The sequence below is a fragment of the Chlorocebus sabaeus genome, chromosome 24, assembly GCF_047675955.1.
Source record: "Chlorocebus sabaeus isolate Y175 chromosome 24, mChlSab1.0.hap1, whole genome shotgun sequence".
In the NCBI taxonomy this organism is placed as follows: domain Eukaryota; kingdom Metazoa; phylum Chordata; class Mammalia; order Primates; family Cercopithecidae; genus Chlorocebus; species Chlorocebus sabaeus.
Window position 1 is genome coordinate 26,785,018 of NC_132927.1, and position 22,281 is coordinate 26,807,298.

General features: G+C 39.7%; 1 protein-coding gene across 3 annotated transcripts in view; it reads right to left on the bottom strand.

Annotated features, from left to right (window-relative positions):
- Positions 1-22,281, bottom strand: part of L2HGDH (L-2-hydroxyglutarate dehydrogenase) — a 73,042-nt gene that overhangs the window by 46,966 nt on the left and 3,795 nt on the right. For 2 of the 3 annotated variants that reach the window (XM_007986641.3, XM_073010974.1), the window contains exons 2-4: positions 16,898-17,013; positions 16,004-16,155; positions 8,086-8,217 (exon numbers count right to left, since the gene is read on the bottom strand). In XM_007986641.3, coding sequence (XP_007984832.3) covers positions 8,086-8,217; positions 16,004-16,155; positions 16,898-17,013 — 400 coding nt within the window. The remainder of the gene's footprint in view (positions 1-8,085; positions 8,218-16,003; positions 16,156-16,897; positions 17,014-22,281) is intronic. The other variant, XM_073010975.1, reaches the window with a different exon arrangement.

The window sequence follows — 22,281 nt, forward strand, 5'->3', positions numbered from 1 at the left end:
AGTTGATCGAGACGGTTACTGAAGCTTGTGCATTTGTCACGTATTTCTCGTGCCATGGTTTTCGTCTCTTTCATTTCGTTTGTGAGCTTCTCTGCATTAATTACTCTAGCCATCAATTCTTCCACTTTTTTTTCAAGATTTTTAGTTTCTTTGCGCTGGGTACGTAATTCCTCCTTTAGCTCTGAGAAATTTGATGGACTGAAGCCTTCTTCTCTCATCTCGTCGAAGTCATTCTCCGTCCAGCTTTGATCCGTTGCTGGCGATGAGCTGCGCTCCTTTGCCGGGGGAGATGCGCTCTTATTTTTTGAATTTCCAGCTTTTCTGCCCTGCTTTTTCCCCATCTTTGTGGTTTTATCTGCCTCTGGTCTTTGATGATGGTGATGTACTGATGGGGTTTTGGTGTAGGTGTCCTTCCTGTTTGATAGCTTTCCTTCTAACAGTCAGGATCCTCAGCTGTAGGTTGTAGCTGTAGGAGATTGCTTGAGGTCCACTCCAGACCCTGTTTGCCTGGGTATCAGCAGCAGAGGCTGCAGAAGATAGAATATTTCTGAATAGCGAGTGTACCTGTCTGATTCTTGCTTTGGAATCTTCCTCTCAGGGGTGTACTCCACCCTGTGAGGTGTGGGGTGTCAGACTGCCCCTAGTGGGGGATGTCTCCCAGTTAGGCTACTCAGGGGTCAGGGACCCACTTGAGCAGGGAGTCTGTCCCTTCTCAGATCTCAACCTCCGTGTTGGGAGATCCACTGCTCTCTTCAAAGCTGTCAGACAGAGTCGTTTGCGTCTGCAGAGCTGCTGCGTTTGTTATTATTTACTGTGCCCTGTCCCCAGAGGTGGAGTCTACAGAGACAGGCAGGTTTCCTTGAGCTGCTGTGAGCTCCACCCAGTTCGAGCTTCCCAGCAGCTTTGTTTACCTACTTAAGCCTCAGCAATGGCGGGCGCCCCTCCCCCAGCCTCGCTGCTGCCTTGCCGGTAGATCACAGACTGCTGTGCTAGCAATGAGGGAGGCTCCGTGGGTGTGGGACACTCCCGGCCAGGTGTGGGATATGATCTCCTGGTGTGCCTGTCTGCTTAAAGCGCAGTATTGGGGTGGGAGTTACCCGATTTTCCAGGTGTTGTGTGTCTCAGTTCCCCTGGCTAGGGAAAGGGATTCCCTTCCCCCTTGCGCTTTCCAGGTGAGGCAATGCCTCGCCCTGCTTCAGCTCTCGCTGGTCGGGCTGCAGCAGCTGACCAGCACCGATCGTCTGGCACTCCCCAGTGAGATGAACCCAGTACCTCAGTTGAAAATGCAGAAATCGCCGGTCTTCTGTGTCGCTCGCGCTGGGAGTTGGAGACTGGAGCTGTTCCTATTCGGCCATCTTGCTCCGCCCCCCGTTGAGTGTGTTAAAAGACAAAATTACAACACATTTAAAGATCTAATTAGCCTTACTAACAATTCATGATTCAGGGAGCATCTCATTCAAAGATTTAGAAAGAGCACTCTAATAAGCTGACCAGAAGAGGTTGGCTTTATGGCTTTAGAGGAGGCTGGCAGAAAAAAGCTGAAGAAAGCAGAAATGAAAACATCCCCAAATATTTCAAACAAAACCAATTTGAATTTACTAGGATTGTTTAAATAAGCATATAATAATATCTACCATTTCTTAAGGGATTAACATAAGCCGAATGCCTTACACATAGTATTTCATTTAATTCTCAAAACAATCTCCATTTTACAAAGGAGGAGTCTGAGGATTAGAAAGATTATAACCCACTCAATGTTAACAGCCATTAAAGAGGCAGATATGAGAGTGGAGCTTATGTCTGTTTGCCTTATCAACAGCTACATTATAGTGCTCACTTTATGCTAGATCCAAGTTAATTTTAAAAAATGGAAGGATGCAACAAGATAAACTAAAGGATAACATGTCAAAACTCCCTTAAGTCTGAGAATTACTGGAATCAGATAATTCAAAAATAACAATAAGTGGCTTTGGTTCTCCCTTCCCCATGTCCAGTTCCATCTTACATATTCAAATTTGATAAACTTTGCTAAATTAGTACATTTTGACTGTCAGTGTTCTGTTCAAGTCCTTCAGTAGCTACCTGCTATTTAGATCAAGGGTAGGCAACCTTTTTTATAAGAGACAGATAGTAAATATTTTTGACTATCTAGGCTTATGATCTCTGTTGCAACTACTCAATGAGGCTGTTCAGCACAAAAATAGCTACAGACAATACATAAATGAATATTTGCGGTTGTATTTCAATAAAACTTTATGGACACTGCAATTTGAATTTCACAAATTTTTTTTTTTTTTTTTTTTTTTTAGATGGAATCTCGCTTTGTTGCCCAGGCTTGAATGCAGTGGCCCAATCTTCACTCACTGCAACCTCCGCCTCCTGGGTTCAAGCGATTCTCCTGCCTCAGCCTCCCAAGTGGCTGGGATTACAGGCACACGCCGCCACGCCTGGATGAATTTCATATAATTTTAATTCATCACAAAATAATGTTCTTCTTTTAATTTTTTTTAACACACTTAAAATGTAAAAAACATTTTTAGCATGGCCGGGCACAGTGGCTCACGCCTATAATCCCAGCACTTTGGGAGGCCGAGGCAGGCGATCACAAGGTCAGGAGTTCGAGAATAGCCTAGCCAATATGGTGAAACCCTGTTTCTACTAAAAATACAAAAATTAGCTGGGCGTAGTGACATGTGTCTGTAATCCCAGCCACATGGGAGGCTGAGGCAGGAGAACTGCTGAACCCAGGGAGGCAGAGGTTGCAGTGAGCAGAAATCGTGCCACTGCACTCCAGCCTGGGTGACAGAGTGAGACTCCGTCTCAAAAAAAAAAAAAAAAAAAATTTTTAGCTCTCAGGCCATACAAAAACAGGTGGCAGGATGAAAAAAACAGGTGGCCCACAGGACAGAATTTGCCAACCTTGACTTTGACCATTTAGAATTTGCTCAGAGTGTGAAATAAGCAGGTGGCCAAAATAAGATATCAATGAAAATATTCTACTTAAAAAAATCAGTCATTAATTCACTATCTCAGAGAAATAAGGAATATTTGAGGAGAGAAAAGGGAAGTAACAAGATCTAGTGTATCCCACAAGCAAAATAGTTTGATTATCCTGACTGGGTGCCAGGAAAGGAATAGGTGGCTTGCTGGAGACCAAGATGCTATAACCTTCTCTGCAGGAAGAACTCATTCAACATTATTTAGACTCCTGGGTACTATCAGCGTCTTAGGAGTTTTACATGAATTCAGAAAATCTTGCACATTTTCACCCAACTTTAACTTTACAACCAGAGATAAAGGGAAAAAATACATTTTTTTTCCTTTAAGCTTTTATTTGTCCTGAACTTGAAAAAATACGTTTCCATCTTGTCTTTTTGCAGAAAGGATGAAGCAGTTTGTAAAAATAAAAAAACACATATAAAACTATACAAACTAGGATTAACCATTGGATCAACCAAGTATATGAATTAGAAAAGAAGAAATAAAATAGTTATTATTTGCAGATAAAATGTTTGGGTATAAAAAATCCAAAAGAATTTCTAGACAAATTATTTAGAACCAATAAGTAAATTTAACTAGAAAGTTGAATACAAGTCAGAAATCAATTATATTTCCACATATACCTGCAACAAATAAATAAAAAATGAACTTTAAATAACAATACTATTAATGAGTATCAGAAAACATCAAATACAAATTATTTGTAGACATAAATGTTAAGAGACATGCCATGCAAGACTTATATCCTGAAAACCATAATACATTATATAATAAATTAAAACAGATCCAGACAAAGGGAGGGATATATGAAGTTCAAGGATTGGAAGACTCCATACTACAAAGATGTAAATTGTCTCCACATAGACATACAGATTCAGTGCAAACTTAATCAAAATCATAACAGGTTATCTTGTGAAGTTTAGCAAATTAACTCCAAAATTCATGTAGAAATGTAAAGATCCAAGAAAAGCCAAGACAACGTTGAAGAAAAAAACTGAAGGCCTTACTCTACCAGATATTCAGGCCCATTAAAAAGCTACTATAGGGCCAGGTGCTCATGCCTGTAATCCCAGAACTTTGGGAGGCCGAGGCTGGAGGATCATCTGAGGTCGGGAGTTCGAGACCAACCTGACCAACACGGAGAAATTCCATTATACTAAAAATAAAAAATTAGCTGGGCCTGGTGGTGCATGTCTGTAATCCCAGCTACTCGGGAGGCTGAAGAAGGAGAATCACTTGAACCCAGGAGGCAGAGGTTGCGGCGAGCTGAGATTGTGCCACTACACTCCACCCTGGGCAACAAGAGTGAAACTCCATCTCAAAATAAATAAATAAATAAAAATACAAAAGTTAGCCAGGCATGTTGGCGGGTGCCTGTAATCCCAGCTACTGGAGAGGCTGAGACAGGAGAATTGCTTGAACCCAGGAGATGGAGGTTGCAGTAAGCCGAGATGGTGGCACTGCACTCCAGCCTGGGTGACAAAGAGAGACTCCGTCTCGGAAAAAAAAAAAAAAAGAAAAAGCTACTATAGGCCAAGCTACTATAGCTCATGCTTGTATTCCTAGCAATTTGGGAGGCCAAGGTGGATCACTTGAGCCCAGGAGTTTGAGACCAGCCTAGGCAATATGGTGAGACTCTGTCTCTACAAAACATTTTAAAATTAGCTGGCCATGGTGAGCTGTGATCACATCACTGCACTCCAGCCTGGGTGACAGAGTGAAATCCCATTAAAAAAAAATGGCTATTATAATTAAATATTATGGTAGTAGCACAGAAGAGGCAATGGAACAGAATGGAGTCCAGATATAGACCCGCCACATATCTGATATCATAAAGGCAATACTGCAGCACAGTGGGAAAATAATGGTTTTTTGATAAGTGATGCTGACTCAACTGGGTATCCGTTTGGGGAAAAAATATACCTTGACCCCTAACTTATACCATATATAAAAATCAATTCCAAATGGACTGCAGGTCTAAATGTGAAACATAAAACAATAAAACTTTTAGAGAAACACATAGAATATCTTCTAGACCTTGGGCTAGGCAAAGATTTTTTTTTTTTCCTATTTTATTTTATTTCTCTTACAAAGTCTTTGAATGCATCCAGAAAATTTAACTAAAATGCAAAAAACACTAACCATAAAAAACAAACATAGGCATAAATTGGTAACATTAAGATTAAGAATTTCTATTAATCTGAAGACAATATTAGGAAAGTGAAATGCTGCAATCCCAGCACTGTGGGAGGTCAAGGCAGGAGGATCACCTGAGCCCTAGAGTTTGAGACCAGCCTAGGCAACATAGCAAGACCCCATCTCTGCAAAAATACAAAAATACAAAATTAGCTGGGTGTGGTGGCACACATCTGTAGTCCTAACTGCTCAGGAGGCTGAGGCAGGAAGATTGCTTGAGCCCAGGAGTTCAAGATTGCAGTGAGCTGTGATCACACCACTGCACTCCAGCCTGGGTGACAGAGTGACCCCCTGTTTCTCCAAAAAAAAAAAATAAAATAAAATGACATGCTACAGAGTAGTAGGAGATATTTGTGATATGCAGTTTGTGTGTGTGTGTGTGTGTGTATGCATATATATATATCCAACAAAAGACTCATATCCAGACTACATGTCCTAAAATGAATAATAATTATAAGAAAGACGGTCAACCCAATAGAAAAGTGGGTAAAGGACTCAAACAGGTACTTCACAAAATAAGATATCCAAATGGTCAATAAATACATATAAAGGTGCATAAATGTGTGAGTCCACAGGGAAATATAAACTAAAATCATAATATGATACCACTACATACCCACCAGAATGGCTAAAATAAAATCAATAAGCAATACCAAGTGTCGGTTGAGGATATGGAGCACTGGAACACTCATGAGAGTATAAATTGGGACAAACACTTTGGAAAACTCTGGCAATACCTGCCAAAGCTAAACATATCCATAAATTGCAAACTAGCAAGTTCCTTCATAGGTATATACCCAATAAAAGCGTGTACATGTGCTCACTAAAACATATGTACTAGAATTTTCATAGCAGCAATTTTTGGAAGAGTCCCAAATTGGAAACTATCCAAATGCCCATCAACAGTAGAATGAATCATGCTACATTCATAGAATGAATGATACGGTATACAGCAAGGACAACAAACAAACTGCAAATATATGTAACAATATGGATGAATTTAATAAACAATACTGAACTTAAGAAGCCCAGACACAGCTGGGCATGATGGCTGACAACTGTAATCCTAGCACTTTGGGAGGCCAAGATGGGTAGATCACTTGAGCCCAGGAATTCAAGACCAGCCTGGGTTAACAAAAAATTTAATTAAAAAGTTTTTTTAAAAAACAATTCGCTGGATGCGGTAGCACACACCTGTTGTCCCAGTTACTCGGGAGGCTGAAGTGGGAGGATTATTTGAGCTCAGGAGTTCAAAGTTACAGTGAGCTATAATAATGCTGTACCACTGCATTCCAGCCTGGGCAACACAGCAAAACCCTGTCTTAAAAAAAAAAAAAGCTCAGATACAAAAGAACACATATTATATCATTCTACTTACCTAACATTCAACCACCTATGATGTAAGAAGTCAGGACAGTGTTTACTCTTAGGGGAAACGTCCTAGTGGAAGGACATGAGGGGAGTACTGGGAGGTTGGTAACATTTGTTTGTTGTCCTGGGTGCTGGTCACACTTTGTGAAAATTCACTAAGCTATCCATTTATAATTTCCATTGTACGTTATGGTTCCAAGAAATTAGGGTAGACAGAAAAGGAGGGTGGAAAGATAAGATGAAATGAAGAGGGAAGTTAGTATACAAAAATAAAAATGTATGTTTAAGGCCCTAGATATCTGGCAGGAGTAGGGCACAAATGTGTCTCTGAGCTTCCTTGCAGCCAAAGTACACAGGGCAATGCAATAAGTTAAATCACTCAGTGTCCATAAGATAAAAACAAGCCAACTGTGGTCAGGAAGAATAAAATTATTCTCAGAACTAAGATCTGAGAGAAATGTCTCCTGCAGGTTCTCAGAGCAAGATGTTGTGTAACAGAGTGAATAACTTATGTCCTCAATCACATCCTCACAATGGAGGTCACAGTGATTGATACAATGACCTTCTCCATAGGCTGATGCCATAAAACCAAAGCACAATTCAAAGACAGTAATTGGGGTCAAGGAGTAGAATGGGGAAGACAAAACACTGCAGTTTTGGTGTGCCACTCTGAGAGATGTAGATGAACAAATAAATGGTCTAATAGTCTACATATTTTCCAGCCTATTTCCCATAGTGTTTCTCTAAACCAAGTTAAAAAGCATTGCCTGATAGCAAGTTCAAGGTCACATTCTCTGAGACACATTCCGGGAGTCCAGCTATTGGAACAGTTAAATTTCTACCCACAGGAGAAAATTAGCCATTCATTGGAACAGTCAGTGAAACTGCGAAGTTGGACTAATAGTCTCTGAAAGGTTATCAGTGAAAGTTAACATGCAGAATAACTGTTATATTACTATTCCTGTCCCTTTCATGAATAAAGAACTATTTTTTTCCCTATGGGAAGTTTACGGAAGATAGTCTACAAGCTACTCTTCAAACTCACGCCAGCCTTATCCACTTGTGATATAGATCAGACACTACAGCTGCCCTCCTCCAAAAATGTTCAATGGCTCCCCATGCCTACTGGATAAACTTCAATCTTATTAGCATGAATGCCAAGCCCTTTATGTGGGCCTAACCCTGCCTTTTCAGTCTCATCTCTTATCTTTCCCTATATACCCAATGCTCCCAATCACACCTCACTGCTCAGTGTTTTCCAAACATGCCATGTGGTCTCAGGCCTCCTCTTGTCTTTGTTCATGTCGGTCAGACCTGGTATTTTCTCACAGAGAAAGAAATCAGGTGTCCAGAGTTTGTGGCAATGCCCTCTTGTGTCTGTCACTTCACTACTTCTGTGACAGGATTATCTGACTGATTTTACATTATTCCTGCCTCCTATAAACTCACCCTCAGCCTCCATGTCACAGGACTAAGCCCTAAATAAAAACATCCCTTTGAAGCTGGTTAATCACTTACCCTACAATATGGCTCCTTCTTTTTTATATCCTCCTGCTGGATCAGCCTCAGGCCCTGGACACCATTCTGGAGGCCTCTCTCATACAAGGATTGAAGTCTGGGAATTTCTTCTTGTTCAACAGCTACTATAAGCTTCAAAAAAAAAAAAAAAAGGTAAGGAGCCTTGATAGAGGTCAATGTATCATCAGTGATGAAAGATAAAGTCAATGGAAAATCATCAACTATTGTATGACCCAAACGAGGTTAATTTTTTAAAATTATTTTTTCTTCACATATCTAATTCTTCCTTTCTTCATGACTATTTTCTTCCTCCACCAAGAAAAGTTGTCTTAAGAAATGGCATAAAAACAAATTTTCCCTAAAAGTGAAATGTAGCCTCAATTTCCACTTCTGTTACCAGAGTCTCTATGTGCATCTTGGCCATAAGCAACTCATCACTACCACATTCTCAATCCCAGAAGGGAGAGAAGCATAAGTTGCTTGGACTTTACTTCCCCACTGCCCCCCCCAAAACAGAATGGCCTCCTTATTTCTTCAAGAAAATGTAAAATATCAGTACATCAGAAAGACAACTGGTATTGAGTGTAATGGAATATAACTGACAAGACAATCCCTTTTATTTTTGGAATACATTATAAAGTATTTACTAATACATTCTGTTGCAAGGGGAAAAACAGTAAATTCATCAACTTATTTTCTATTTATTTATGGGAAAAATATCTGTTAGAGGTACAGTTTCTTCTTTACTTAAGGAAAGGGGCAAAAGAAAACACAGGTGCATATTTGAAGGTATATTAGAATTCACAAGTCATTATTTCATATCAAAGAGGGAACAGAATTTCATGAGGTGACACTTTTAATCAAGGTATAAAGGCTTAAATCAATAAATAATTGACCTTAAAAACAGAAGTGGAATCAAAGGACTCTATCAAGTAATTGAAAAGATAACCCACACAATAAGAAAAAATATTTGCAAATCACGTAGCTGATAAAGATCTCGTATTTAGAATATGTAAAGAATTCTTACAACTCAATAAGAAAAACTGAAACTAGACTTTTATATCTTGTCTTTTTCATTTATGTCAGGCCCATTTTACTGAATTATTTTTTAAAATGTGGCCATGCACAGGGGCTCATATCTATAATCCAAGCTACTTCAAAGGCTGAGGCAAGAAGACTACTTGAGCCCAGGAGTTCAAGGCTGTACTGAGCTGTGATCGTGCCACTGCACTCCAGCCTGGGCAACAGAGCAAGACTCTGTCTCTTAAAAAATTTTGTTTCTAGTTTTTAAATTTCTATTTATTTATTTATTTATTTATTTGAGACAGGGTCTCACTCCCATTGCCCAGGCTGTAGTGAAGTGGCCCATTCATGACTCCCTGTAGCCTCGACTTCCCAAGCTCAAGTGATTCTCCCACCTCAGCCTCCCTAGAAGCTGGGACTACAGGCATGTGCCACCACACTCAGCTAATTTTTTGTATTTTTAGTAGAGACAGCGTTTTACCACATTGCCCAGACTGGTCTCGAAATCCTGGGCTCAAGTAATCTGCCAATCTCAGCCTCTCAAAGTGCTAGGATTACAGGCATAAGCCACTGAGTCCAGCCCTACAATTTTTTTTTTTTCTCAAAGCATCTTTTTTTTAGTTTCACTCTTGTCACCCAGGCTGGAGTGCAATGGCAGGATCTCAACTCACCACAACCTCTGTGTCCCAGGTTCAAATGATTCTCCTGCCTCAGCCTCCCAAGTAGCTGGGATTACAGGTACCCGACACCATGCCCAGCTAATTTTTGTATTTTCAGTAGAAACGGGGTTTCACCATGTTGGCCAGGCTGGTCTCAAACTCCTGACCTCAAGTGGTCCACTCACTTCAGCCTCCCAAAGTGCTGGGGTTACAGGCGTGAGCCACCACACCCAGCATCTTTAATGGTGACAATAAGTTTTTATTCTTAAAAATTATAAGGGCCAGGCATGGTGGCTCACGCCTGTAATCCTAGTACTCTGGGAAGCTGAGGCTGGTGGATCGCTTGAGCTCAGGAGTTCGAGAACAGCCTGAGCAACATAGCAAAACCTGTCACAAAAAAAAAAAAAATACAAAAAAATTAGCTGAGTGTGGTGGTGTGCACCTGTAGTCCCAGCTACTAGCAGGCTGAGGTGGGAGGATCACTTGAGCTCAGGAGGTCAAGGCTACAAAGAGCCAAGATTGTGCCACTGCACTCCATCCTGGGTGACAAAGTGGGATCCTGTCTCCAAAAAAAAAAAAACTTACATGAAGAAGGGACATGACTACCAACATTGCAGAAATAAAAGGACTTATAAAAGAACACTATGAACAATTGTATGGCAACAAATTAGAAAATCTAGATGGAATGAACAAATTATTAGAAAAACACAAAGTTCTGAAACTGATTCGACAAGAAAAACTTAATAAACCTATAACACAAGTGACTAAAAACTTCCCACATTAAAAAAAAAAAAAGCCCAGGCTGAGAGGCTTTATTCACGAATGCTACCAGATGTTAAAAAAAAATACTAATTATTCATAAACTCTTCCAAAAAACAGAAGAGTAAGAATCACTTTCCAACTAATTCTGTGAGGCCAATATTAGTTTGATACTACAACCAGTGCTCTGGTTTCTCTTCAGAAAGAAAAAATATTTTGCCTTTTACCAAAACCAAATATTGTAAGAAACTGCAAACCAATATCCCTTAAAAATATTAATGCAAAACCCTGAACAAAATACTAATAAACTGAATGCAGCAACATATAGAGAGGATTTTACACCATGACCAAGAGGGATTTATCACAGGAATGTAAAATCAATTTAACATCCAAAAATGTACTAATACACTACATTAATAGAATAAAGGATAAAAACCACATGATCACCTCAATAGAAGCAGAAAAGGCATTTGAGAAAATTCAACACCTTTTCCTGATAGAAAACACTCAACAAACTAGGAACAGAAAGGAACTTCCTTAATCTGATAAAGGGAATCCACAGCTAACATCAAACTTAAGGGTAAAAGATTGAATGCGTCTCCACTAGATCAAGAACAATTCAAGAAGGTCCACTTTTACTACTTCTGTTCAACACGGTATTGGAGCTTCCACCTGTGGAAATCAGGTAAGCAGAATAAGTAGGTAAAAGACATCTAAATTGTAAAAGAAACTTATTTGCAGATGACATGATCCTGCATATAGTAAAGCCTAAGGAATTCATAGACAGACAGACAGACAGACAGACACACACACAATTAGAACAAAATAAGTTCAGAAAGGTCACTGGATTAAAAAAAAAATCAACATACAGAAATCAATCATATTCCATGCATTAGCAATGAATTATAAAAAATGAAATTAGGAGAACAATTCTCACAAAAGCATCACAAAGAATAAACTACTGAGCACTACAGACCAAATGGACCTAATACATATTTACAGACAGTCTCATCCAAAAGCCACAGAATATATATTCTTCTCGCCAGCACGTGGATCATTCTCAAGGATAGACCAATATGTTGGGCCACAAAACAGATCTTTAAAAATTTTTTTTAATGAAATTATATCAAGTATATTCTCTGACCACAATGGAATAAAACTAGAAATCAATAACAAGAGGAATTTTGGAAACTATACAAACACATGTAAATTAAACAATATGCTGCTGGCCAGGCATGGTGGTTCACACCTGTAATCTCAACACTTTAGGTGGCCAAGGTGAGAAATCACTTGAGCACCTGAGCCCAGGAGTTTGAGACCAACTTGAGCAATGAAGGGAGATCCTAACTTAAAACAACAACAACAACAAAATGATTGGGCATGTTGGCTCATGCCTGTAATCCCAGCACTTTGGGAGGCTGAGGCGGGTAGATCACTTGAGATCAGGAGTTTGAGACCAGCCTAGTTAACAAGGTGAAACCACATCTCTACTAAAAATACAAAAATCAGCCAGGCATGGTGGTGTGCACCTGTAGTCGCAGCTACTTGGGAGGCTGAGGCTGGAGAATTGCTTGAACCCAGGAAGTGGAGGTTGCAGTGAGCTGAGATGGCATCATTGCACTCCAGGCTGGGTGGCAGCAAGACTCCATCTCAAAAAAAAAAAAAAAAAAAAATTAGCCAGGCATGGTGGTGCACCTGTGATCCCCATTACTGCAGAGGTTGTGGTGGGGGGACTTTTTTTTTTTTTTTTTTTTGAGACAGAGTTTCACTCTTGTTGCCCAGGCTGGAGTGCAATGGCACGATCTCAGCTCACTGTAACCTCTGCCTCCCAGGTTCCAGCAATTAATTATCCTGCCTCAGCCTCCCAAGTAGCTGGGATTTCAGGCACGCGCCACCACACCCAGCTAATTTTGTATTTTTAGAGACGGGGTTTCTCCATGTTGGTCAGGCTCGTCTCGAACTCCCAACCTCAGGTGATCCCCCCTGCCTCGGCCTCCCAAAGTGCTGGGATTATGGGCATGAGCCACCACGCCCTGCTGGTGGGATGACTGTTTGAGCCTGGGAGGTCAAGGCTCCAGTGATCTGTGATAGTGCCACTATATTCCAGCCTGGGTGACAGAGCGAGACTCTATCTAAAAAAAATTAACAAACAAGCAAACAAAACCAATATGCTCCTAAATGAAACAAATGAAAATAGAAACACAACATACCAAAACCTATGGGAAACAGCAAAAGCCATACTAACAGGAAAGTTTATAGCTATAAGCACCTACATCAAAAAAGTAGAACTTCATATAATCTAACAATGCATCTTAAAAAACTAGAAAAGCAAGAGAATACCAAATTCAAAATTAGTAGAAGAAAACAAATAATGAAGATCACAGCAGAAATAAATGAAATCGAAACAAAACAATACAAAAGATTAATGAAAAGTTGGTTTTTTTGAAAAGATAAATAGAATTGACAAACCTTTAGTCAGACTAAGAAAAAGAGAAGACCCAGATAAATAAAATCAGAGATGAAAAAGGAGACATTACAATCAATACCACAGTAAATCAAAAAATTGTTAAAGGCTACTATGACCAACTATATATGCCAATAAATTAGAAAACTTAGAAGAAATGAATTCCTGGACACATACAACCTACCAAGATTGAACCATGAAGAAATCCAAAACCTGAACAAACCAATAACAAGCAATAAGATCGAAGCCATAATAAAAAGTCTCCCAGTAAAGAAAAGCCCAGAACCTGATGGCTTCACTGCTAAATTTTACCAAACATTTAAAGAAGAACTAATACCAAATCCCACTCAAACTATTCCATAAAATAGAGGAGGAAATATTTCCAAACACATTCCATGAGGCTGGTATTACCAATACCAAAACCAGACAAAGACACATCAAAAAAATGAAAACTATAGGCCAATATCCCTGATGAACACTATACAAAAATCCTTAACAAAATATTAGCAAGCCAAATTCAACAACGCATTAAAAAGATCATTCATCATGACCAAGTGGGATTTAACCCAGGGATGCAAAGGATGGTTCAACATATGTAAATGAATCAATGTGACACATCGTATCAACAAGATGAAGGACAAAAACCATATGATCAGGCCAGGCGTGGTGGCTCACGCCTGTAATCCCAACACTGTGGGAGGCCGGGTTGGGCGGATACACAACAAAATACCAGTCATCCTTAAAAAGGGAGAAAATCTTTAAGATAATGAGAAATACTTAAGATAATATCCTCCATGTTCATCTCTATTGTCACAAATGGTCCATGCCACAAATGACAATAGAGATGAACCTGGAGGACATTATCTTAGGTGAAATAAATCAAGCACAGAAAGATAAATGCTGTATGATCTCATTTATATGTAGAATCTCAAAAAGTTGAACTCACAGAGGTAGAGAGTGGAATGGTGGTTACCAGGGGCTGGGGGCAGCAGGGAGGCAGGGGTGGTATGGAAAGATACTTGTTAAAGGACACAAAATTTCAGTTAAGTAAGAGGAATAAGTTCAGGATATCTGTTATGCAAAATATTGACCGTAGTTAATAACGTATTACATTCTTGAAGACTGCTCAGAGAGTAGATTTAAGTCTTTGCATCATAAAAAAAAATAAGTATGAAAGGTAATGCATATGTTGGTGAGCTTGATTTAGCCATTCCACAATGTACACATACTTATTGAGACAGAGTCTCACTCTGTTGCCCAGGCTGGAATTCAGTGGTGCGGTCTCGGCTCACTGCAACCTCTGCCTCCCAGGGTCAAGCAATTCTCGTGCTTCAGCCTCCCGAGTAGCTGGCATCACAGGTGTGTGCTACCACAGCTGGCTAATTTTTATATTTTTAGTAGAGATGGGGTTTCACCATGTTGGCCAGGCTGGTCGCAAACTCCTGACCTCACGTGATCCACCTGCCTCAGACTCCCAAAGTGCTGGGACTGCAGGCAGGTGTGAGCCACCGTGCCCGGCCCACAACATATACATACTTCAAAACAACATGTTGTACATGATAAATACATAGTTTTTGTCAATTAAAAAATAATTTTAGGCCAGGCACAGTGGCTCACTCCTGTAATCCCTGCACTTTAGGAGGCCAAGGCAGGAGGAATGCTTGAAGCCAGGAGTTTGAGACTAGCCTGGGGAACAAAGAAAGATCCTGTCTCAACTTTTAAATAAGAAATAAAAAGTAATAATTTTAATTTTATTTTTTTTTGAGACAAGGCCTCGCTCTGTCACCCAGGCTGAAATACAGTGGCATGATCATGGATCATTGCAGCCTCGATCTCCCAGGCTCAAGCAGTCCTCCCACCTCAGCCTACCAAGTAGCTGGGACTATAGGTGTGCACCATCGCACCTGGCTAACTTTTTAAATTTTTTGTAGAGATGGGGTCTCACTACGTTGCCTGAGCTGGTCTCGAACCCTTGGGCTCAAGTGATCCTCCAGCCTTGGCCTTCCAACGTGCCGGGATTATAGGCATTAGCCACAGTATCTGGCTAATATTAAGAAAATAGAACTATTTTCTAAAAAGGAAGAAATAAAAGACACTCAACATCATTATCACTAGGGAACTGCAAATCAAAACTTCCACTAGGATGGCTAAAATAAAAAAGACAAAACAAAATAGATGTTGGCAAGGACATGGAAAATTGGAATCCTAATTAATTACTGGTGGGAATGTAAAATAGTACAGAGCTTTGGAAAACCATTTGGCAGTTCCTCAAAATGTTAAACATGGAGTTACCCTGACAACCAGCAATTCCACTCCCAGGTATATACCCAACATAAATGAAAACATATGTTCACACAAAAACTTGTACATGAATGTTCATAGCAGCAGTATCCATAGTAGCCAAAAGGTGGAAACAATCCACATGTCTATCAACTGATGAACAAATAAACAAAATGTGGTATATCCATACAATGGAATATTGTTCAGCCACAAAAGGAATGAAGTACTGATTCATGCTATAACAAGGATGAACTTTGACAACATTATGCTAAATGAAAGAAGTCAGAACAAAAGACCACATAGTATATGAAGGTATTTATATGAAAAGTGCAGAATAGGCAAATCCACAAAGACAGAAAGTGGTTGCTAGGGCATCAGGGGAGGTGGAAATGGGGAGTGACAGTTAATGGGTATGGAGTTTCTTTTTGGGGTGATGAAAAGCCTAAAATTAGATAGTGGTGATGATTGCTCAGCTCTGTGAGTATACTAAAAACTAATCTGTGCACTTTAAAAGGGCGAAATGTATGGTGCATAAATTATATGTCAATAAAACTTTTATTTAGAAAATTACATAAAGTCACACCATCTTTTTTTAGTTCTTCCCTAAGATTAGATTTCAAAAATTACATAGATACAAAGAAACAAAATACCACATTTTTTAAAAATGTAATATTAAACATCACTAAGAAAATGCTAGTTGGAAATTAGTCAAGACTCTGGTAAAATGCCATACCTTGCCACACTGCTTGTAGGAAATTCCCTTTTGCTGACAGTATTCATAGAGAAGGGCTGCACCTTGTACACATAATTTGGCTTTCAGAGACTCAGGTTTATAATAAATTCCACTATGTATGACACCACTGTTATGTCCAGTCTGGTGAACAGCTACAGAACAAGACAAACAGGGTATAAGAGTAAGTACATGATTCATACAAAACATAAGAGGTAAGAGAACAAACTAATAGTTGAAGCTATTAGAGAGCACATCATGTAAAATTCTGCCTGAATTTGTTAGATAACTGGTAGCTTCTTCTCACAGCCATCCCTGGTATCCATGTCGCATCCCTCCAGTCCGTCTCTTGATTTCAACTACAACTTTGGTGCACAAACTTACCTCTCATTACCAGCACACCACTTCAGGGGCCCACTATGTCTCTTTGCACTCTGCCTTGGGGCCTCTGCTAACTTTTTTAGAGAAGGGCACAGGGTGCTCAACATCACCAGCGGCAATCCTCAACCAATAGGGACAGGAGCTGATGGATACGTGAGCACAATCCTGGGAGACATTATACTGCTCCTCAGAGGTTCCGGTGGAATCGAGCTCACCGCAGCAATCTTGATGTGTTCTCATGTCTTTTCCTCCCTCCCTGTCTTACTTTCCTCACCCCCTCACTCCTGTTTCCTCAGATAACACCTCAAATAAATAACCTATAAACAAGTCCTCTTTGTCCCACACTGTGCTTTAACCTCTCAAATAAATAACCTATAGCCATGTCCTTGTCAAACACTCTGCTTTTAGAACACAAACTAAGATACTAACATTGACATTCAGCATGAAAGATTCAGAACAGACAAAATAAGCAGATGCCCAAGTAAGCCCAAAGAACAACTTTGATTATATACATACCTAAATCTTTCTCCTTTTCCAGAACACCAATAGAAAGTGATGGATGTCGCAGGATGAGTGCTCTGGCAGAGGCAAGCCCCACAATTCCGCCACCAACAATGACTATATCAAACGAGCTTCAAAAGAAAATCATCTTTAAAGTAATGCATATTTACAGTAGACCTCGCCAAACTTCACATGCATAATTTTCATCATCAATGGACAATTAAACTATTAATTTGTAATCATTAAAATGTACTGGGCGGCTGGGCGTGGTGGCTCATGCCTGTAATCCCAGCATTCTGGGAGGCCAAGGCTGGTGGATCACGAGGTCAAGAGATCGAGGCCATCCTGGCCAACATGGTGAAACCCCAACTTTACAAAAAATACAAAAATTAGCTGGGCGTGGTGGCGCACGCCTGTAGTCCCAGCTACTCAGGAGGCTGAGGCAGGAGAATCACTTGAACCTGGGAAGCGGAGGCTGCAGTGAGCTGAGATCGCACCACTGCACTCCAGCCTGGCGACAGAGTAAGTCACCATCTCAAAAAAAAAAAAAAGCAAAAGAAACGTATTGGGCCCTGTGCTATTTGGTTTCACATGTATTTAAAAAAAAAAAAAAACCCTTAAAAGTTATACGAATCAAAGCTGTGTGTGATGGCTCATGCCTGTAATCCCAGCACTTAAGGCAGGTGGATCACTTGAGGTTAGGAGTTCAAGACCAGCCTGGCCAACATGGTAAAACCCCATCTTTACTAAAAATACAAAAATTAGCTGGGTGTGGTGGCAGGCACCTGTAATCCCAACTACTCGGAAGGCTAAGGCTGGAGAATCGCTTGAACCTGGGAGGCGGAGGCTGCAATGAGCCGAGGTCATGCCACTGCACTCCAGCCTGAGACAGAGCCAGACCCTGTCTCAAAAAAAAAAAAAAAAAAAAAAAGTGATACACATTAAAAAAACCCTCAAAAGTTATACACATCGCTGGTCAGCAGGGTAATCAACTACAGCTTACTGGCAGGCAGGGTAGCTGGTTGCCCAATCTGCTCTATATTTCCATAGCACAGCAGCTGGGCTGGTTACATAAGTGACTGCAGTCATGCATTGCTTAACCATAGAGATCGGTTCTAAGAAATGCATTACTAGGTGATTTCATTGTGCAACATCACAGAATGTACTTACACAAACTTAGATGATCTAGCTTACTGTACACCTAGGCTGTATGGTATAGCCTATTGCTCCTAGACTACAAGCCTGTACAGCAGGTTACTATATTGAATATTGCAGGCAACTGTAACACAATGGTAAGTATCTGTGCATCTAAAAATGTGTAAATATAAAAAAAGGTACAGAAAAAAACAGGTATTATAATCTTTGGTATCACCATTGTACATGCAGTCTGCGGTTGACCAAAACGTTGTTATGCAGTGCATGAGTATACTTTGTGTTAAGCATAGTCATGCTTCTACTACTTATCCTTTTAAAATTCCAATGTAGTATTCTTGACAATGCGTTAGCACATTCAAGCTTTAACACTTTAGTGTGCAAGAATTTTTACATGTTTTTCTTTGAGAAGGAAATAACTCTGAGAAAATAAACCTTGGGGCAATAATTGGTCCAGAAATGGGCTTAGGAACCACAATCTTTGCCATGGCAAACCCTGATTATACAACCATTTACAAAATTTAGAACAGGCATGTATAATTTATATAACTCTGCAATTAGAAGCTTAAAAGATTACCTTTAACACTGACCTGATGGTCAACAAATATGGATCTTCTAGGAACAGTAGACAGAGGGAAATTTCAGCGATTAGGGCCTTTCTTTGAAAAGTGACCTAAGTTTCAATTTCAAAATCCTTAGCAAAGCACATCAATTTGATTAGAATTGTTACCACATCTATGGCTATATCTGGAACCAGAAACAGATACCTGGACAACTAGGAACATGTAAGCTTGATAAATCAAATCCTACATCTTAAATTAATTTGCGGGTCATAAGTGGATAAAGGTCCCTGGGTCAGAGCGTAAGCCTCATAATTTAAACAGGGAGAACCTCCAGGTGATGCTCAGCAGGTGGTTCTCCTGCAGCAGCTTTAGATTGGATAAAATGGTTGTCAAGGATGGTGAATGACACCCACATTTAAAAAGAGAGGGTATAAAAAGAGCAGCACAAGCAAAATGGGATTCTGGGTCCACTACATTAATACTAGTTATTGGCAAATGCTTACAGTGGTCAACTAAAAAATTACTAATATGATCAGAGTGTATTTGGAAGTCCAAGCCTTTAAACAGGTTTTTAAAAACATAAGTTCAGTAGATAAAAGGTATCTTTTATCTACTACATTGACATTCCACTAGAGTTACTTCACTGATTTACAGCCATTGACCCTTTACACAACTGTCACAATAAACAGATGTTTTATGGATTCTAAAATATCCTGGCTTTGAAGAATTCCAGAAGAATAACTATTGTTAAGATAGGCTTTTTATTTTTCAAAACCTCTATAATCTTCCACTAAGGTAGGTGTTCAAAACATTTACAAATACTTAAGATATTTGTATGTGTATTACTTAATCGTATTTTATATATAGTCATCCCTCAATACCCACAAGGGATTGGTTTCAGGACTCCCATGGATACCATGGGAAATCCACATATGTTCAAGTCTTTTATATGAAATGGCACAGTATTTGCATATAATCTACACACATTCTCCAATATACTTTAAGTCATCTCTGGATTACTTATAGTACATAGTACCATGTAAATGCTATGTGAATAGTTGTTATACTGTATTTTAAATTGTGTTATTTTTTATTGTTTTTTCCAAATATTTTGATCCATAGTTGGTTGAATCTGCAGATGCAGAACCCACAAAAATGAGGACCGACTGTTTTGACCCACTGTTTTGTTTTGTTTTGTTTTTTGGTGAGACGGAGTCTGGCTCTGTCACCAGGTTGGAGTGCAGTGGCATAATCTCAGCTCATTGCAACCTCCAGCTCCTGGGTTCAAGTGATTCTCCTGCCTCAGCCTCCTGAGTAGCTGGGACTACAGGTGTGCGCCACCAGGCCCAGCTAATTTTTGTATGTTTAGTAGAGACGGGGTTTCACCATGTTGGCCAGGATGGTCTTGATCTCTTGACTTCGTGATCCGCCCGCCTTGGCCTCCCAAAATGCTGGGATTACAGGCATAAGCCACTGTACCTGGCTGTATTTTTTTAATTTATCAAGCTGATATCTACATCAATTACATGGCAGTGTGTATATAAGAGAGACAACTTTCATACTGTTTTTGTTTCTTACTTTCAAGTTCAACTATGATACTTTGCTTTGCCTTCAAGCCTCACTTTTCTGTAAAAGGTAGCATAGCCTTGGCACTTACACAGGTGGTTTTGACTTCCATAATAATGTTCTCATCCTTGTTGCCTTTTTTTGGGTTTTTTTGTTTTTGTTTTTTGGTTTTTTTTGTTTTGTTTTGTTTTTTTAGATGGAGGCTAGTGATTGAATGTTGATGTTCTAAAAGTTGACTCTGGCTGCTGTGTGTTGGTGGATGGGGGCAGTAGAGTGGGAGACCAGTAATAGTGATTGTGATTTCTTGTGAGTCATGTAGACAGTTCCTTTGGGAAGCTTTTCTTAAGGTAAGAAAAAGCAGGGCTAGATAAGTTTTGTTTATACTGAAAATGTTTTAAAAAATTTTGGAGTCAGGGTCTCACTCTGTTGCCCACACTGGAGTGGAGCAGCATGATCTCAGCTCACTGCAACTTCCCACTCCCAGGTTTAAGCGGTTCTCCTGCCTCAGCCTCCCTAGTAGCTGAGATTATAGGTGAACACCACCATGCTGGGCTAGTTTTTGTATTTTTAGTAGAGACGAGGTTTCACCATGTTGGTCAGGCTGGTCTCAAACTCCTGACCTCAGGTGATCCAATTGCCTCGGCCTCCCCAAATGCTGGGAATACAGGCATGAGCCACTGCACATGGCCCCTTGCTGCCTTTTGATAATTATAACACAAAAGCTTTTGGGGAGGTAGACCTTCCACTCAGAATTATTACCTTGGTACAGATTCCCAGCCAATATATTGTTTTTGCAGATTATATTACAACCATCAATAAACTCTTCTTATTTTCAAACATAAAACTATCATACTGAATATGCTTTTTCCAACTACATGTGCCACCCTTCACTCCCCCTCCTCAAATCTGAAGAATCACTGTTTTATCCAGTGACACAAAATCATTGAAATATGTTTCACAAACTAAAGCACAAATCTCCAAGCATCCACTACAGAGAAAGATGAACAGAACAACAGTCATAGATGAACACTGGAGGACAGTTGCAGGCCAAGCTAACCATGGAGGCTGAAAGGGACATCTTTCTCTACAACTCACTTAATCTCAAGTTAACCCCAATGAATGCTTTAACAGGTAATTTTATTAATCTTTTTATGGAAAAGTTCATACCTACACAAAGTTAGACAAAATAGTTCAATGAAGCCCCATATATACATCACCCAGCTTCACTAATTATCAACTCAGCAAATCTTGCTTCTTCTAAACTCTATTTCATCCCCTCCTGTAGTATATTATTTTGGTGCAAATATTAAACACCACATTATTTCATCTGTAAATATTTCAATGTTATTTCTAAAAGGCATCTCTAAAAACACACACTACCATTATAGTTAAAAACATTAACACAAAATTTTTTATATCACCAAATATTCACTTTAAAATTTTCAGGAAAAAATAGGACAAATCTTGGAACTTAGAGTTGACATCAAAAACATGATCCATAAAAGAAAAAAATAGATAAAATGGACTTTATTAAAACGTAAAACTTTTGCTCTGCAAAAGACTCTGTTAAGAGGATAAAAAAACTAAGAGACTGGGAAAAAAAAATACTAGGAACTGCATATCTCCCAAAGGACTCATACATAAAAGAACTCTCGAAACAAGCCATTTAGAAAATAGGCAGGCCAGGCGCGATGGCTCATGCCTTTAATCCCAGTACTTTGGGAGACCACAGCGGGCAGATCACCTGAGGTCGGGAGTTTGAGACCAGCCATGCCAACATGGAGAAACCCCAAAAATACAAAATTAGCCAGGAATGGTGGCGCATGCCTGTAATCCCAGCTGCTCAGGAGGCTGAGGCAGGAAAATCGCTTGAATCCAGCAGGCAGAGGTTGTGGTGAGCCGAGATCACGCCACTGCACTCCAGCCTGGGAGCCTGGGCAACAAGAGCGGAACTCCTTCTCCAAAAAAAAAAAAAAAAAAAAAAAGTGGGCAAAAGATATTAACAAACATTTCATCAAAGAAGACAGATATACAGATGGCAAAGAAGCACATGAAAAGACGTTCAATACCATTAGTCACTACATTGTTCAAACACCATTGCATCAGAAAAATGTAAAT